The 20,604-nt window shown below is 49.2% G+C and overlaps 1 protein-coding gene across 1 annotated transcript in view; it reads left to right on the top strand.

Annotated features, from left to right (window-relative positions):
• Positions 1-20,604, top strand: part of LOC134984645 (uncharacterized) — a 475,458-nt gene that overhangs the window by 412,360 nt on the left and 42,494 nt on the right. The window contains exons 16-18 of the mRNA XM_063950187.1: positions 10,329-10,470; positions 10,590-10,687; positions 10,846-11,518. Of these exons, the coding sequence (XP_063806257.1) occupies positions 10,329-10,470; positions 10,590-10,687; positions 10,846-11,518 (913 nt within the window). The remainder of the gene's footprint in view (positions 1-10,328; positions 10,471-10,589; positions 10,688-10,845; positions 11,519-20,604) is intronic.

Raw genomic sequence — 20,604 nt, 5'->3', positions numbered from 1 at the left:
TTTCTACACTTTACCACTCTCCACCGGTATTATTATTTCTCCGCTCTCAAGTTCTACATTTCAGTTCATATTTCATCGCTCCCAAGTTCATTTATTATTTAACTGGTTCCAGCCAGTATCCACTCCGTGCTAACAACAGTCTGGTTCCAGCCAGTATCCACAGCAGCTGTTTTACCTTCAGCAACCCAGCTTTTCCTGGAACACCAGCTGGCACAATCCTGGGTTATCTCCATTGCTACAGTCGGGCCTGGTAAGGACTTTCCATCTAGAAGATCATAAGAACTATCTCACACTACCAGTGCCCTGTGGCTCCTGCCATCCTGTAGTACTCAGGAACTGTATTTATTCTTTGCTGACTTTTACGTTTTCTTTTACTGCTGCTGTGTTGCGGAGTTGTCATAATAAACATCATTGACTTTTATCCAAGTTGTCGTGGTCACGCCTTCGGGCAGTTATTATTCATGTTACTTACATGTCCAGGGGTCTGATACAACCTCCCAGGTTCCGGTACATCTCAGCCCCTACAACTGAGGCTGCCTCCCGTCAGCTCAGGCCCTCAGTTGTGACAATACAGTAACACCGGGGAACGTGTCTGGGTGATGACTGGAGAGTAGACTGCCGGGAATGAGACATTATACAGTACCACCAGGGGATGTGTCCGGGTGATGACTGGAGAGGTGACTGCTGGGAATGGGGCATTATACAGTAACACAGGGGGATGTGTCTGGGTGATGACTGGAGAGGTGACTGCTGGGAATGGAGCATTATACAGTAACACCAGGGGATGTGTCTGTGTGATGACTGGAGAGGTGACTGCTGGGAAGGGGACATTATACAGTAACACCAGGGGATGTGTACGGGTGATGACTGTGGAAGTAAATGCTGGGAATAAGACATTATACAGTAACACCGGGGGATGTGTCTGGGTGATGACTGGAGAGGTGACTGCTGGGAATGGGACATTGTACAGTAACGCCAGGGGACGTGTCTGGGTGATGACTGGAGAGGTGACTGCTGGGAATGGGACATTATACAGTAACACCGGGGGATGTGTCTGGGTGATGATTGGAGAGGTGACTTCTGGGAATGGGACATTATATAGTAACACCGGGGGAGGTGTCTGGGTGATGACTGGAGAGGTGCCTGCTGGGAATGGGGCATTATACAGTAACACCGGGGGATGTGTCTGGGTGATGACTGGGGAGTTAACTGCCGTGAATGGGTAATTATACAGTAACACCGGGGAACTTGTCTGGGTGATGACTGGAGAGTAGACTGCCGGGAATGAGACATTATACAGTAACACCAGGGGATGTGTCCGGGTGATGACTGAAGAGGTGACTGCTGGGAATGGGGCATTATACAGTAACACCGGGGGATGTGTCTGGGTGATGACTGGAGAGGTGACTGCTGGGAATGGGACATTATACAGTAACACCAGGAGACGTGTCTGGGTGATGACTGGAGAGGTGACTGCTGGGAATGGAACATTATACAGTAACACCAGGGGATGTGTCTGGGTGATGACTGGAGAGGTGACTGCTGTGAATGGGGCATTATACAGTAACACCAGGGGATGTGTCTGGGTGATGACTGGAGAGGTGACTGCTGGGAAAGGGACATTATACAGAAACACCAGGGGATGTGTCCGGGTGATGACTGGAGAGGTGACTGCTGGGAATGGGGCATTATACAGTAACACCGGGGGATGTGTCTGGGTGATGACTGGAGAGGTGACTGCTGGGAATGGGGAATGGGGCATTATACAGTAACACCAGGGGATGTGTCTGGGTGATGACTGGAGAGGTGACTGCTGGGAATGGGACATTATACAGTAACACCAGGAGACGTGTCTGGGTGATGACTGGAGAGGTGACTGCTGGGAAAGGGACATTATACAGAAACACCAGGGGATGTGTCCGGGTGATGACTGTGGAAGTGACTGCTGGGAATTGGGCATTATACAGTAACACCACGTGATGTGTCTGGGTGATGACTGGAGAGGTAACTGCTGGGAAAGGGACATTATACAGAAACACCAGGGGATGTGTCCGGGTGTTGACTGTGGAAGTAAATGCTGGTAATAGGGCATTATACAGTAACACCGGGGGATGTGTCTGGGTGATGACTGGAGAGGTGACTGCTGGGAATGGGACATTGTACAGTAACACCAGGGGACGTGTCTGGGTGATGACTGGAGAGGTGACTGCTGGGAATGGGACATTATACAGTAACACCGGGGTACGTGTCTGGGTGATGATTGGAGAGGTGACTGCTGGGAATGGGACATTATACAGTAACACCGGGAGAGGTGTCTGGGTGATGACTGGAGAGGTGACTGCTGGGAATGGGGCATTATACAGTAACACCGGGGGACGTGTCTGGGTGATGACTGGAGAGTAGACTGCCGGGAATGAGACATTATACAGTAACACCAGGGGATGTGTCCGGGTGATGACTGGAGAGGTGACTGCTGGGAAAGGGACATTATACAGAAACACCAGGGGATGTGTCCAGGTGATGACTGTGGAAGTAAATGCTGGGAATAGGGCATTATACAGTAACACCGGGGGATGTGTCTGGGTGATGACTGGAGAGGTGACTGCTGGGAATGGGACATTGTACAGTAACACCAGGGGACGTGTCTGGGTGATGACTGGAGAGGTGACTGCTGGGAATGGGACATTATACAGTAACACCGGGGATGTGTCTGGTTGATGACTGGATAGATGACTGCTGGGAAAGGGACATTATACAGAAACACCAGGGGATGTGTCCTGGTGATGACTGTGGAAGTGACTGCTGGGAATAGGGCATTATACAGTAACACCAGGGGATCTGTCTGGGTGATAACTGGAGAGGTGACTGCTGGGAATGGGACATTGTACAGTAACACCAGGGGACGTGTCTGGGTGATGACTGGAGAGGTGACTGCTGGGAATGGGACATTATACAGTAACACCGGGAGAGGTGTCTGGGTGATGACTGGAGAGGTGACTGCTGGGAATGGGGCATTATACAGTAACACCGGGGGACGTGTCTGGGTGATGACTGGAGAGTAGACTGCCGGGAATGAGACATTATACAGTTACACCAGGGGATGTGTCCGGGTGATGACTGGAGAGGTGACTGCTGGGAAAGGGACATTATACAGAAACACCAGGGGATGTGTCCAGGTGATGACTGTGGAAGTGAATGCTGGGAATAGGGCATTATACAGTAACACCGGGGGATGTGTCTGGGTGATGACTGGAGAGGTGACTGCTGGGAATGGGACATTGTACAGTAACACCAGGGGACGTGTCTGGGTGATGACTGGAGAGGTGACTGCTGGGAATGGGACATTATACAGTAACACCGGGGGATGTGTCTGGTTGATGACTGGATAGATGACTGCTGGGAAAGGGACATTATACAGAAACACCAGGGGATGTGTCCTGGTGATGACTGTGGAAGTGACTGCTGGGAATAGGGCATTATACAGTAACACCAAGGGATGTGTCCGGGTGATGACTGTGGAAGTAAATGCTGGGAATAAGGCATTATACAGTAACACCGGGGGACGTGTCTGGGTGATGACTGGAGAGGTGACTGCTGGGAATGGGACATTATACAGTAACACCGGGGGATGTGTCTGGGTGATGACTGGAGAGGTGACTGCTGGGAATGGGACATTATACAGTAACACAGAGGGACGTGTCTGGGTGATGATTGGAGAGGTGACTGCTGGGAATGGGACATTATATAGTAACACCGGGGGAGGTGTATGGGTGATGACTGGAGAGGTGACTGCTGGGAATGGGGCATTATACAGTAACACCGGGGGATGTGTCTGGGTGATGACTGGAGAGTAGACTGCCGGGAATGAGACATTATACAGTAACACCAGGGGATGTGTCTGGGTGATGACTGGAGAGGTGACTGCTGTGAATGGGACATTATACAGTAACACCAGGAGACGTGTCTGGGTGATGACTGGAGAGGTGACTGCTGGGAATGGGACATTATACAGTAACACCAGGGGATGTGTCTGGGTGATGACTGGAGAGGTGACTGCTGTGAATGAGGCATTATACAGTAACACCAGGGGATGTGTCTGGGTGATGACTGGAGAGGTGACTGCTGGGAATGGGGAATGGGGCATTATACAGTAACACCAGGGGATGTGTCTGGGTGATGACTGGAGAGGTGACTGCTGGGAATGGGACATTATACAGTAACACCAGGAGACGTGTCTGGGTGATGACTGGAGAGGTGACTGCTGGGAAAGGGACATTATACAGAAACACCAGGGGATGTGTCCGGGTGATGACTGTGGAAGTAACTGCTGGGAATTGGGCATTATACAGTAACACCACGTGATGTGTCTGGGTGATGACTGGAGAGGTAACTGCTGGGAAAGGGACATTATACAGAAACACCAGGGGATGTGTCCGGGTGTTGACTGTGGAAGTAAATGCTGGTAATAGGGCATTATACAGTAACACCGGGGGATGTGTCTGGGTGATGACTGGAGAGGTGACTGCTGGGAATGGGACATTGTACAGTAACACCAGGGGACGTGTCTGGGTGATGACTGGAGAGGTGACTGCTGGGAATGGGACATTATACAGTAACACCGGGGTACGTGTCTGGGTGATGATTGGAGAGGTGACTGCTGGGAATGGGACATTATACAGTAACACCGGGAGAGGTGTCTGGGTGATGACTGGAGAGGTGACTGCTGGGAATGGGGCATTATACAGTAACACCGGGGGACGTGTCTGGGTGATGACTGGAGAGTAGACTGCCGGGAATGAGACATTATACAGTAACACCAGGGGATGTGTCCGGGTGATGACTGGAGAGGTGACTGCTGGGAAAGGGACATTATACAGAAACACCAGGGGATGTGTCCAGGTGATGACTGTGGAAGTAAATGCTGGGAATAGGGCATTATACAGTAACACCGGGGGATGTGTCTGGGTGATGACTGGAGAGGTGACTGCTGGGAATGGGACATTGTACAGTAACACCAGGGGACGTGTCTGGGTGATGACTGGAGAGGTGACTGCTGGGAATGGGACATTATACAGTAACACCGGGGATGTGTCTGGTTGATGACTGGATAGATGACTGCTGGGAAAGGGACATTATACAGAAACACCAGGGGATGTGTCCTGGTGATGACTGTGGAAGTGACTGCTGGGAATAGGGCATTATACAGTAACACCAGGGGATCTGTCTGGGTGATAATTGGAGAGGTGACTGCTGGGAATGGGACATTGTACAGTAACACCAGGGGACGTGTCTGGGTGATGACTGGAGAGGTGACTGCTGGGAATGGGACATTATACAGTAACACCGGGAGAGGTGTCTGGGTGATGACTGGAGAGGTGACTGCTGGGAATGGGGCATTATACAGTAACACCGGGGGACGTGTCTGGGTGATGACTGGAGAGTAGACTGCCGGGAATGAGACATTATACAGTAACACCAGGGGATGTGTCCGGGTGATGACTGGAGAGGTGACTGCTGGGAAAGGGACATTATACAGAAACACCAGGGGATGTGTCCAGGTGATGACTGTGGAAGTAAATGCTGGGAATAGGGCATTATACAGTAACACCGGGGGATGTGTCTGGGTGATGACTGGAGAGGTGACTGCTGGGAATGGGACATTGTACAGTAACACCAGGGGACGTGTCTGGGTGATGACTGGAGAGGTGACTGCTGGGAATGGGACATTATACAGTAACACCGGGGGATGTGTCTGGTTGATGACTGGATAGATGACTGCTGGGAAAGGGACATTATACAGAAACACCAGGGGATGTGTCCTGGTGATGACTGTGGAAGTGACTGCTGGGAATAGGGCATTATACAGTAACACCAAGGGATGTGTCCGGGTGATGACTGTGGAAGTAAATGCTGGGAATAAGGCATTATACAGTAACACCGGGGGACGTGTCTGGGTGATGACTGGAGAGGTGACTGCTGGGAATGGGACATTATACAGTAACACCGGGGGATGTGTCTGGGTGATGACTGGAGAGGTGACTGCTGGGAATGGGACATTATACAGTAACACAGAGGGACGTGTCTGGGTGATGATTGGAGAGGTGACTGCTGGGAATGGGACATTATATAGTAACACCGGGGGAGGTGTATGGGTGATGACTGGAGAGGTGACTGCTGGGAATGGGGCATTATACAGTAACACCGGGGGATGTGTCTGGGTGATGACTGGAGAGTAGACTGCCGGGAATGAGACATTATACAGTAACACCAGGGGATGTGTCTGGGTGATGACTGGAGAGGTGACTGCTGTGAATGGGACATTATACAGTAACACCAGGAGACGTGTCTGGGTGATGACTGGAGAGGTGACTGCTGGGAATGGGACATTATACAGTAACACCAGGGGATGTGTCTGGGTGATGACTGGAGAGGTGACTGCTGTGAATGAGGCATTATACAGTAACACCAGGGGATGTGTCTGGGTGATGACTGGAGAGGTGACTGCTGGGAAAGGGACATTATACAGAAACACCAGGGGATGTGTCCGGGTGATGACTGGAGAGGTGACTGCTGGGAATGGGGCATTATACAGTAACACCGGGGGATGTGTCTGGGTGATGACTGGAGAGGTGACTGCTGGGAATGGGGAATGGGACATTATACAGTAACACCAGGGGATGTGGCTGGGTGATGACTGGAGAGGTGACTGCTGTGAATGGACATTATACAGTAACACCAGGAGACGTGTCTGGGTGATGACTGGAGAGGTGACTGCTGGGAATGGGACATTATACAGTAACACCGGGGGATGTGTCTGGGTGATGACTGGAGAGGTGACTGCTGGGAAAGGGACATTATACAGAAACACCAGGGGATGTGTCCGGGTGATTACTGTGGAAGTGACTGCTGGGAATAGGGAATTATACAGTAACACCAGGGGATGTGTCTGGGTGATGACTGGAGAGGTGACTGCTGGGAAAGGGACATTATACAGAAACACCAGGGGATGTGTCCGGGTGATGACTGGAAGTAAATGCTGGGAATAGGGCATTATACAGTAACACCGGGGGATGTGTCTGGGTGATGACTGGAGAGTAGACTGCCGGGAATGAGACATTATACAGTAACACCAGGGGATGTGTCCGGGTGATGACTGGAGAGGTGACTGCTGGGAAAGGGACATTATACAGAAACACCAGGGGATGTGTCCAGGTGATGACTGTGGAAGTAAATGCTGGGAATAGGGCATTATACAGTAACACCGGGGGATGTGTCTGGGTGATGACTGGAGAGGTGACTGCTGGGAATGGGACATTGTACAGTAACACCAGGGGACGTGTCTGGGTGATGACTGGAGAGGTGACTGCTGGGAATGGGACATTATACAGTAACACCGGGGGATGTGTCTGGTTGATGACTGGATAGATGACTGCTGGGAAAGGGACATTATACAGAAACACCAGGGGATGTGTCCTGGTGATGACTGTGGAAGTGACTGCTGGGAATAGGGCATTATACAGTAACACCAAGGGATGTGTCCGGGTGATGACTGTGGAAGTAAATGCTGGGAATAAGGCATTATACAGTAACACCGGGGGACGTGTCTGGGTGATGACTGGAGAGGTGACTGCTGGGAATGGGACATTATACAGTAACACCGGGGGATGTGTCTGGGTGATGACTGGAGAGGTGACTGCTGGGAATGGGACATTATACAGTAACACAGAGGGACGTGTCTGGGTGATGATTGGAGAGGTGACTGCTGGGAATGGGACATTATATAGTAACACCGGGGGAGGTGTATGGGTGATGACTGGAGAGGTGACTGCTGGGAATGGGGCATTATACAGTAACACCGGGGGATGTGTCTGGGTGATGACTGGAGAGTAGACTGCCGGGAATGAGACATTATACAGTTACACCAGGGGATGTGTCCGGGTGATGACTGGAGAGGTGACTGCTGGGAATGGGGCATTATACAGTAACACCTGGGGGATGTGTCTGGGTGATGACTGGAGAGGTGACTGCTGTGAATGGGACATTATACAGTAACACCAGGAGACGTGTCTGGGTGATGACTGGAGAGGTGACTGCTGGGAATGGGACATTATACAGTAACACCAGGGGATGTGTCTGGGTGATGACTGGAGAGGTGACTGCTGTGAATGAGGCATTATACAGTAACACCAGGGGATGTGTCTGGGTGATGACTGGAGAGGTGACTGCTGGGAAAGGGACATTATACAGAAACACCAGGGGATGTGTCCGGGTGATGACTGGAGAGGTGACTGCTGGGAATGGGGCATTATACAGTAACACCGGGGGATGTGTCTGGGTGATGACTGGAGAGGTGACTGCTGGGAATGGGGAATGGGACATTATACAGTAACACCAGGGGATGTGTCTGGGTGATGACTGGAGAGGTGACTGCTGTGAATGGACATTATACAGTAACACCAGGAGACGTGTCTGGGTGATGACTGGAGAGGTGACTGCTGGGAATGGGACATTATACAGTAACACCGGGGGATGTGTCTGGGTGATGACTGGAGAGGTGACTGCTGGGAAAGGGACATTATACAGAAACACCAGGGGATGTGTCCGGGTGATTACTGTGGAAGTGACTGCTGGGAATAGGGAATTATACAGTAACACCAGGGGATGTGTCTGGGTGATGACTGGAGAGGTGACTGCTGGGAAAGGGACATTATACAGAAACACCAGGGGATGTGTCCGGGTGATGACTGGAAGTAAATGCTGGGAATAGGGCATTATACAGTAACACCGGGGGATGTGTCTGGGTGATGACTGGAGAGTAGACTGCCGGGAATGAGACATTATACAGTAACACCAGGGGATGTGTCCGGGTGATGACTGGAGAGGTGACTGCTGGGAATGGGGCATTATACAGTAACACCGGGGGATGTGTCTGGGTGATGACTGGAGAGGTGACTGCTGGGAATGGGACATTATACAGTAACACAGAGGGACGTGTCTGGGTGATGATTGGAGAGGTGACTGCTGGGAATGGGACATTATACAGTAACACCGGGAGAGGTGTCTGGGTGATGACTGGAGAGGTGACTGCTGGGAATGGGGCATTATATAGTAACACCGGGGGATGTGTCTGGGTGATGACTGGGGAGTTAACTGCCGTGAATGGGTCATTATACAGTAACACCGGGGAACGTGTCTGGGTGATGACTGGAGAGTAGACTGCCGGGAATGAGACATTATACAGTAACACCAGGGGATGTGTCCGGGTGATGACTGCAGAGGTGACTGCTGGGAATGGGACATTATACAGTAACACGGGGGATGTGTCTGGGTGATGACTGGAGAGGTGAGTGCTGGGAATGGGGCATTATACAGTAACACCAGGGGACGTGTCTGGGTGATGACTGGAGAGGTGACTGCTGGGAAGGGGACATTATACAGTAACACCAGGGGATGTGTCTGGGTGATGAGTGGAGAGGTGACTGCTGGGAAGGGGACATTATACAGTAACACCAGGGGATGTGTCTGGGTGATGACTGGAGAGGTGACTGCTGGGAATGGGACATTATACAGTAACACCAGGGGACGTGTCTGAGTGATGACTGGAGAGGTGACTGCTAGGAATGGGACATTATACAGTAACACCAGGGTATGTGTCTGGGTGATGACTGGAGAGGTGACTGCTGGGAATGGGGCATTATACAGTAACACCAGGGTATGTGTCTGGGTGATGACTAGAGAGGTGACTGCTGGGAATGGGGCATTATACAGTAACACCAGGGGACGTGTCTGGGTGATGACTGGAGAGGTGACTGCTGGGAATGGGACATTATACAGTTACACCAGGGGATGTGTCTGGGTGATGACTGGAGAGATGACTAGTAGGAATGGGGCATTATACAGTAACACCAGGGAACATGTCTGGGTGATGACTGGAGAGATGACTGCTGGGAATGGGACATTATACAGTAACACCGGGGGATGTGTCTGAGTGAGGACTGGAGGGGTGACTGCTGGGAATGGAGCATTATACAGTAACACCAGGGGATGTGTCTGGGTGATGACTGGAGAGATGACTGCTAGGAATGGGACATTATACAGTAACACCAGGGGAAGTGTCTGGGTGATGACTGAAGAAATGAATGCTGGGAATGGGACATTACACAGTAACACCAGGGGATGTGTCTGGGTGATGACTGGAGAGGTGACTGCTGGGAATGGGACATTTTACAGTAACACCAGGGGATGTGTCTGGGTGATGACTTGAGAGGTGACTGCTGGGAATGGGACATTATACAGTAACACCGGGGGACGTGTCTGGGTGATGAATGTATCATTGTGGGTGTCAGGTGTCTATAAGGTGTCAGGTTGTCACTGTCTATGTCTCCATGCAGAAGGGGGAGTATATAGAGGAACACAGGGGTCTGTACAAGGACGTGATGATGGAGAATCACCGACCCCTCACATCACTGGGTAAGAGGAGACTGTCATGTATTGTACAGGGGAGAGCAGGTATGGGGACCCCCTATATACACACATCACCTGATAATCACATATATACACTGTACTCAGTCACTGTGTGTCTCCTACAGATGGGCCCAGTAACAGAGATACCCCAGAGAGATGTCCCCGTCCTCTGTATTCCGAGGATTGTACAGAGGAGAATCACAGGATCCCACAGGAGGATCAGGTAGGTGGAATTTTGGGTCTCCCCAATATACCAAAGTGACTGTCACTATATGATCTGTAGAGGAGCTGTGTGTATTATACACTGATATTATACTGTTTCACCTCAGTTTAATCTAACACTATGCAAATGCCATTTTATTTGTTTTTTGGGTTATTTAGGAAGAACGTCTGTCTGATATAAAGTCAGAAGATGTAGAGGGAGAAGAAGAGACGTATGTGGCTGATATAAAGGCAGCAGATACAGAGGGAGAAGAAGAGACGTATGTGACTGATATAAAGGTAGAAGATATAGAGGGAGAAGAAGAGACGTATGTGGCTGATATAAAGGCAGAAGATACAGAGGGAGAAGAAGAAACGTATGTGACTGATATGAAGGCAGAAGATATAGAGGGAGAAGAAGAGACGTATGTGACTGATCTAAAGGCAGAAGATATAGAGGGAGAAGAAGAGACGTATGTGACTGATATGAAGGGAGAAGAAGAGACGTATGTGACTGATATAAAGGCAGAAGGTACAGAGGGAGAAGTAGAGACGTATGTGACTGATATAAAGGAAGAAGATATAGGCGGAGAAGAAGAGATGTATGTGACTGATATGAAGGCAGAAGATATAGAGGGAGAAGAAGAGACGTATGTGACTGATATAAAGGCAGAAGATACAGAGGGAGAAGAAGAGACGTATGTGACTGATATAAAGGCAGAAGATACAGAGGGAAAAGAAGAGACGTATATGACTGATATGAAGACAGAAGATATAGAGGGAGAAGAAGAGACGTATGTGAGGGGTGATCAGCAGTGTAAGGAGGAGGAGATCCCTACAGATATCAGCACAGGTGAGTAATAAACACTTATTACAGAAGTCACATTCTCATTGCTCAGTCACTACAGCAATCTCTTATCCTACACCTTCCTCCGCCATCAGCCCTGTTCTCAGTTGGGTGTTTATAACACAAGGCTATCCATGGCAAACATCACATGTAGAGAGATATTACACACAACAGTATTACAAATAACAAGCAGAAGTTTATTATTAGTGATTATATATAAATGTGTATATATGTATGTATGTATGTATATAATATAATTAGTATTGTTTTTTGTGGAGTTCCCAATTTATATGCATTTTGTTAGATGATACAGTTATGATACATTTCCTGCTATACAGTAGACCTGAGATCACCAAATACAATTCGTATAAGATTGAGAAATAAAATGAAATTTGAATCTAGAACTTCAAGTAAAACAGATTAAAAGCTTATCACAAGTACACATCTGTATAATCATAAGACAAGCGTTTTGCACTTGTTGTCACCCTTGCATGGGCGTGCTTGTTCTTATTCACTCCAATTCACTCTAAATCCAAATTGCGTGTCTTCCAACGCGTTTCGTCAATAGTGACTTCTTCAGGGGTGTTTTCTGTTAAAGGCTTTATTCTCAAATATCAGTTGTGTAGACTTGAAATAATTGTGTAACCTTCAGACAGTAATTGTGGACTTGTTCATGATGAACACATTCCTAATTACTTGTGAATAATAGTTCCTGCTCTGTGCAGTTCTGAGGTTATGACTTTAGGGAATGTAATGGCCAGATCCAATATTGCTCAATCTAAGGTCTCCCAGTAGCCTTACTACATACATAAATGTGTCTTGCACTCACTATTTTAACTAACAATAATAAACAGTGGAGTTTTAGTTCATGTATTGCTCAGTGCATTTAAGCCTGCAGCCCCTGACAAGTGACCCCACTATACTGCAGGTCCTACTCTATGGCTCAAAATAATTACCATAAAAACAGCTATCGCATTAGTGTTAACCTTTATGTATGCTCTCAGCGGCAAAACAGTGGCCAAAAGGCTTGGATTGGTTTTCAGAGCACCAGTCTGATGTGCCACATCTCACGTGGCCCTCCAATTCACCAGATCTGGGACTGTGGGACTGTTTGGCTGGGTCCGGCATTGTACTGTTGGAGCAGTTCCTGATGGGTTTGTAACGATTGGTGGTTGCTAGGCGCCCTAAATGCCTGTGGTCCCGATTTGTCATGATCTGCTTTCGCCCACTGTTCCGCCGCTGAGATTCTTGGGGGTATATGCAATTGCTGTCAAATTCCGAAATTGGCGAAAAACTGGACTTTTTTGCCAAAAAAAAATAATTAGTCAATGCAATTCAGTACTTTCCGTCAAAAAAACGGACTTTCAAAATTCAACTTTTTGAAATTCGACTTTTGACAAATTCGACTTTTTTGCATTGATACAAATGCTGCAATTCGACCAAAGTATATTCAATTGAAGTTTGCAAATTCGACAACAGTGCTTTTAGACAGTAAATTCGTCATTTTCAATCCGCCACACTTTGGTGGGTGAAACTAATAAAAAAAAATTGAAACATTTTTTTTTTGTGTTTATTTTTTGGGTAATAGCATATCTATTTATATTAGAAGGGACTAGGTACTTGGTTTGTCTCTTTTGGAGGCACAAGTATTTTTAAAGATGGAATGGCAAAATCCCGGAAAAAATTGGCGTGGGGTCCCCCCTCCAAAGCATAACCAGCCTCGGGCTCTTCGAGCCGGTCCTGGTTCTAAAAATCCGGGGGGGAAATTGACAGGGGAACCCCCGTATTTTTAAAACCAGCACCGGGCTCTGCGCCTGGTGCTGGTGCAAAAAATACGGGGGACAAAAAGAGTAAGGGTCCCCCGTATTTTTTACACCAGCATCGGGCTCCACTAGCTGGACAGATAATGCCACAGCCGGGGGTCACTTTTATACGGTGCCCTGCGGCCGTGGCATTAAATATCCAACTAGTCACCCCTGGCCGGGGTACCCTGGGGGAGTGGGGACCCCTTCAATCAAGGGGTCCCCCCCCCAGCCACCCAAGGGCCAGGGGTGAAGCCCGAGGCTGTCCCCCCCCCCATCCGCGGGACTGTTGAATCCGTTTTCCATTGAATATGGTGAATTTCTGCAACCACTTGCCGAAATTGGACAGTCGAATTGTGTCGAATTTAAAAACGGCGATAATTTGCCGCGATTCACCGCTAATTGCATATACCCCTTGGTGTCCATGCTTCTTCCACTGTAGCTGGATACTACTCACTGTCTACAAGGGATCATCAACAAACAAATGCCGGTCTCGGCCAAAACCAATGGCTCCCTTTTGCCAGTTGCATCACGTGCACGACCCATGGTTCCATCTGAAAAAGAAACAATGGCCCTCATTCCAAGTCGTTCGCTCGTTCTTTTTCATCGCATCGCAGTGAAAATCTGCTTAGTACGCATGCGCAACGTTCGCACTGCGACTGCGCCAAGTAATTTTGCTATGAAGAAAGGATTTTTACTCACGGCTTTTTCTTTGCTCCGGCGATCGTAGTGTGATTGACAGGAAATGGGTGTTACTGGGCGGAAACACGGCGTTTTATGGGCGTGTGGTTGAAAGCGCTACCGTTTCCGGAAAAAACGCAGGAGTGGCTGGAGAAACGGGGGAGTGTCTGGGCGAACGCTGGTTGTGTTTGTGACGTCAACCTGGAACGACAAGCACTGAACTGATCGCAGATGCCGAGTAAGTCTGAAGCAACTCTGAAACTTTACAGGGAGCACTGCTGGCAACAGCCTCCCTGCTTCCTGGGACCTAGGGGAGGAAGTAGGAACCAACTTCTGTGAGTTTCATGGCTCTGCTTCTAAGCTGACAGGACACCATTAGATCCTGAGGATTACAGAACGCTAGCTGCGGCTATGTGCTCACTCCCACAGCCTGCTGTCACCCCCCCGCCAGAAGTCAGAAGACAGAGTGTAAGAGGAAAAGACTCTTCAACATCGGGACGGCTAGAAAGGTACTGCACAGCGGGGGGGGGGGGGGGGGGGGGACGCTGCGCGCCATGTTCCCACACACACAGGTACTGCAGGGTGCAGGGGGGGAGGGGGCGCCCTGGGCAGCATGAACCCTTATAGGACTGGCAGATTAGGGGCATAAGTTGCTGCGACACAGTCCTACCCCCGCCAGTATAAACATGAGTCTCTCTAAGTCTGAGTGAAAGCGCGCCATTACGGGGGCGGGGCTTCTTCCTCAGACAGCCAGCACACTGCTCAGCGCCATTTTCTCTCCCTCCAGGCTGCAGAGAAGACCGCTGGTCCTCTTCCACTGCTGAAACAAGTATCAGGGTGCAAAATGGGGGGGGGGGGGGGGGGCGCTGTGAAATTTGGTGCTATGTACATTGTGTAATTAGAAAGGCGCTGCAGCTCTGTAGGCATTTTGTGTTTCACAGACAATTTATTACTGGCGCTGAGTTGTGAGCTGGCAATTCCTTCTGACAGATTTTACTGTGGGTCTGTCCCCTATAAGCCCCGGAGTGTCTGTGGTGTGGTTGTGCACGTGTGTGACATGTCTGAGGCAGGGAGCTCTCCCCTGAGGGAACCATTTTAGGGACACAGAGTTGTAATGTGGTGGTGCTGCCGGCACACCACGAGCCTGAATGGGTGAAAGAGTTACGTGATAGTGTGAGTCATATCAGTAAGAGATTGGATAAGTCTGAGTCTCATGCAGAAACTTGGAGAAAGTCTGTGGAAGATGTGATTTGTCAAAACTCTGTGTTTTCATCCACAGGGGATCCCTCTGGGTCGCATAAGAGGTCATTTGCTCAGGTTATACAGACCGACACGGACGCTGATTCCTGTGTCGACACTGGTGATTCCAGGGCAATAGATCCAAAATTAGCTAAAAACATTCAGTACATGATTGTGGCTATAAAGGAGGTGTTAGAGGTTACGGAGATCCCTTCTTTACCTCAGCAGAAGGTTTACCTTTATAAAGAAAAGAAAACTAATGTAACGTTTCCTCCTTCTCATGAACTGAACACTCTCTTTGGGGGTGTCTGGGCAAACCCTGAAAAGAAATTTCAGATCCCCAAAAGAATTCAGGCTACTTATCCTTTCCCGGTAGAGGACAGGACAAAGTGGGAGTCACCCCCTGTTTTAGACAGGGCCCTGTCACGGTTAACAAAAAAGGTGATTCTCCCTGCACCTGGGATGGCTGCTCTCAAGGAGCCGGCAGAACGCAAGTTGGAGACTACATTGAAGTCTATTTATGTGGCCAATGGGACACTACTCATGGCCTACCATTGCCTGTGCGTGGGTGAGTAGTGATATTGAAAAGTGGTCAGATAACTCTTCTGAAATTGACACAATAGATAGAGACAAGATTCTCCTTACGTTGGGTCATATAAAAGACGCTGCAGCATACATGCGTGAAGCTATGAGAGATATTGGGCTCTTGGGATCAAGAGCATCTACCATGGCAGTCTCGGCACGGAGGGCGTTGTGGATTCGCCAGTGGAATGCTGACGCAGATTCCAAAAGAAATATGGAGTCTCTCCCTTATAATGGAGAGGCCTTGTTTGGTGATGGGCTAGATGCTTTAGTTTCTGCGGCTAACGCAGGTAAATCAACTTTTTTGCCTTATGCTCCTACGTCGGCAAAGAAACCTCATCACTTTCAGATGCAGTCCTTTCGGCCCAATAGATACAAAAAGGCTAAAGGTTCCCCTTTCTTGGCAGGTACAGGAAGGGGACGAGGAAAAAGGTCCTCAGCGTCCCCAGGATCACAGGAGCAGAAATCACCTGCTTCTGCCAAGTCTACAACATGACGCTGGGGCTCGTCTGCAGCTTTTCAGTCAGTTCTGGGTTCATTCTGGCCTAGACCCGTGGGTCTTACAAATTGTGTCCCACGGGTACAAACTGGAGTTTCAAGGCTTTCCCACTTTTAGAAATCGGCCAAACTAGTTTCTCTCCCCGACAGGGAGGTGGTAACTGTAGCAATACAAAAATTGTGTCAGGATCAAGTCATTGTCCTGGTTCCCTTCTCACAACAGGGAGAAGGTTTTTATTCAAGCCTCTTCATAGTTCCGAAGCCGGACGGCTCGGTCAGACCGATCCTGAACCTAAAATCTCTGAATCAATACCTGAAAAGGTTCAAATTCAAGATAGAATCTCTGACAGCAGTGATCTCCAGTCTGGAGGAAGGGGATTTCATGGTATCCGTGGACATAAAAGATGCCTACTTACATGTTCCCATTTATATTCCGCATCAAGTTTATCTGAGATTCGCGGTACAGGATTGTCATTACTAATTTCAGACGTTGCCGTTTGGACTCTCCACGGCACCGAGGGTCTTCACCAAGGTGATGGCGAAGATGATGGTCCTCCTTCATCAGAAAGGAGTCATTATAATTCCCTACCTGGACGATCTCCTAATAAAAGCGAGGTCCAGGTAACGGTTGGTGCAGAACATTGCACTCTCCCTGACAGTGCTTCAACAACACGGTTGGATCATAAACATTCCAAAATCACAATTGGAACCTACAACAAAGTTATCCTTTCTGGGAATGATTCTGGACACAAAAGTACAGAGGGTATTTCTTCCAGTGGAAAAGGCTCTGGAAATCGCTCCTGTGGTGGCTACACAGTGCTCACCTACTGCAGGGTCGCAGGTTCGGGATTCAGGGTGGTTGGGATTCAGGACTTGGTCCTGGTAACCACGGATACAAGTCTCCAAGGCTGGGGGGCAGTCACACGGAGTAAGCTTCCAAGGAAGATGGTCAAGTGAGGAATCTTGTCTTCACATAAACGTTCTGGAGTTGAGAGCCATTTACAACGGCCGTCTACAAGCGGAGCATCTTCTTCAAGATCTACCCATACAGATCCATTCCGACAATGTAACAGCAGTGGCGTACATAAACAGTCAGGGCAGAATGAAAAGCGGAGCGGCGATGGCAGAGGCGACAAGAATCCTCCTCTGGGCGGAAAAACATGCAAGCACTCTCTGCAATTTTCATTCCGGGAGTGGACAACTGGGAAGCAGACTTCCTCAGCAGACACGATCTCCATCCAGAAGAATGGGGCCTCCACCCACACGTCTTCGCAGAGGTGGCAGATCTTTGGTGAGTCCCTCAAGTAGACATGATGGCATCTCGTCTCAACAAGAAGCTTCAGAGATATTATTCCAGGTCGAGTGACCCTCAAGCAATAGCAGTGGATGCACTGGTGACACAGTGGGTGTTTCAGTCGGTGTATGTCTTCCCTCCACTTCCACTGATTCCAAAAGTTCTCAAGATTGTTAGAAGAATAAGGGTTCAGGCGATCCTCATTGTCCCAGACTTGCCAAGGAGGGCTTGGTATCCAGATCTTCAAGAGTTAATCATAGAAAATCCTCAACCTCTTCGCGAGGACCTGCTGCAGCAGGGGCCGTGCGTGTATCAAGACTTATCGCGGCTACGTTTGACGGCATGGCTGAACGCCAGATCCTAGCCCGAAAGGGTATTCCAGAAGAAGTCATTCCCACTTTCATTCAGGCCAGGAAAGGAGTAACGTCTAAACATTACCACCGTATTTGGAGAAAATATGTATCTTGGTGTGAATCCAAGAAGTCTCCAACGGAACAGTTTCACTTGGGACGTTTTTCTCCTATTTCTACAGGCGGGTGTGGATGCGGGTCTGAAATTGGGCTCCATTAAGGTCCAGATTTCGGCCTTATCAATTTTCTTTCAGAAACAACTCCCTTCCAGAAGTTCAGACGTTCGTGAAAGGGGTTTTGCACAATTAACTTCCATTTGTGCCTCCAGTGGCACTGTGGAATCTTAACGTGGTGTTGCAGTTCCTTCAATCACATTGGTTTGAACCTCTACAGGAGATAGAGTTAAAATTTCTCACTTGGAAAGTGGTCATACTGTTGGCCTTAGCATCCGCAAGGCGGGTGTCTGAGTTAGCGGCCTTGTCTCACAAGAGCCCTTACTTGATCTTCCATGAAGATAGGGCGGAGTTAAGAACTCAACAGCAATTTCTTCCGAAGGTGGTTTACTCTTTCCATATAAACCAGCCTATTGTGGTGCCAGTGGCTACTGACACCTTCTCTGCATCAAAGTCCCTAGATGTGGTCAGGGCTTTGAAAATTTATGTCGCAAGGACAGCTCAAATTTGGAAACCAGAGGCTCTGTTTGTCCTGTATGCTCCCAACAAGATTGGGTATCCTGCTTCTAAGCAGACCATTGCGCGCTGGATCAGAGGTACGATTCAGCACGCTCATTCCACGGCAGGATTGCCGTTACTGAGTTCGGTGAATGCCCATTCTACTGGAAAGGTGGGCTCTTCCTGGGCAGCTGCCGGGGTGTCTCGGCGTTGCAACTTTGCAACCACGGGGGAAAACACGTTTGCCAAGTTTTACAGGTTTGATACCGTGGCCGATGATGACCTCAAGTTTGGTCAATCAGTGTTGCAGGGTCATCCGCACTTTCCTTCCCGTTCTGGAGCTTTGTTATAACCCCATGGTTCTGAAGTGACCCCAGCATCCTCTAGGACGTATGAAAAAATAGGATTTTAATACCTACCGGTAAATCCTTTTCTCTGACGTCCTTGTGGATGCTGGGACTCCGTCAGGACCATGGGGAATAGCGGCTCCGCAGGAGACTGGGCACAAAAGTAAAAGCTTTAGGACTACCCGGTGTGCACTGGCTCCTCCCCCTATGACCCTCCTCCAAGCCTCAGTTAGATTTTTGTGCCCGAACGAGAAGGGTGCAGACTAGGTGGCTCTCCTGAGCTGCTTAGAGTAAAAGTTTTAAATAGGTTTTTTATTTTCAGTGAGACCTGCTGGCAACAGGCTCACTGCATCGAGGGACTACGGGGAGAAGAAGCGAACTCACCTGCGTGCAGAGTGGATTGGGCTTCTTGGCTACTGGACATTAGCTCCAGAGGGACGATCACAGGCCCAGCCATGGATGGGTCCCGGAGCCGCGCCGCCGGCCCCCTTACAGAGCCAGAAGACTGAAGAGGTCCGGGAAATCGGCGGCAGAAGACGTCCTGTCTTCAATAAGGTAGCGCACAGCACCGCAGCTGTGCGCCATTGCTCTCAGCACACTTCACACTCCGGTCACTGAGGGTGCAGGGCGCTGGGTGGGGGGCGCCCTGAGACGCAATGAAAACACTTCTAATGGCTAAAAATACATCACATATAGCTCCTGGGCTATATGGATGTATTTAACCCCTGCCAGTTTTCCTCAGAAAAAGCGGGAGAAAGGCCGCCGAGAAGGGGGCGGAGCCTATCTCCTCAGCACACAAGCGCCATTTTCCCTCATAGCTCCGCTGGAAGGACGTCTCCCTGACTCTCCCCTGCAGTCCTGCACAACAGAAACAGGGTAAAACAAGAGAGGGGGGGGCACTAAATTGGCAGATAAACATATATAGCAGCTATATAAGGGAAATACACTTATATAAGGTTATCCCTGTATATATATAGCGCTCTGGTGTGTGCTGGCAAACTCTCCCTCTGTCTCCCCAAAGGGCTAGTGGGGTCCTGTCCTCTATCAGAGCATTCCCTGTGTGTGTGCTGTGTGTCGGTACGTTTGTGTCGACATGTATGAGGAGGAAAATGGTGTGGAGGCGGAGCAATTGCCTGTAATAGTGATGTCACCCCTTAGGGAGTCGACACCTGACTGGATGGCCTTATGGAAAGAATTACGTGATAACGTCAGCACTTTACAAAAGACTGTTGACGACATGAGACAGCCGGCAAATCAGATAGTGCCTGTCCAGGCGTCTCAAACTCCGTCAGGGGCTCTAAAGCGCCCGTTACCTCAGGTGGTCGACACAGACCCAGACACGGACACTAACTCCAGTGTCGACGGTGAGGAAACAAACGTGATTTCCAGTAGGGCCACACGTTACATGATCACGGCAACGAAGGAGGTTTTGAACATTTCTGATACTACAAGTACCACAAAAAAGGGTATTATGTGGGGTGTGAAAAAACAACCCGTAGTTTTTCCTGAATCAGATGAATTAAATGAGGTGTGTGATGAAGCGTGGGTTTCCCAAAAACTGCTAATTTCTAAAAAATTATTGGCATTATACCCTTTCCCGCCAGAGGTTAGGGCACGTTGGGAAACAC

This window comes from Pseudophryne corroboree, assembly GCF_028390025.1.
Source record: "Pseudophryne corroboree isolate aPseCor3 chromosome 3 unlocalized genomic scaffold, aPseCor3.hap2 SUPER_3_unloc_7, whole genome shotgun sequence".
In the NCBI taxonomy this organism is placed as follows: domain Eukaryota; kingdom Metazoa; phylum Chordata; class Amphibia; order Anura; family Myobatrachidae; genus Pseudophryne; species Pseudophryne corroboree.
This window is presented reverse-complemented; position numbering and strand designations above follow the sequence as displayed.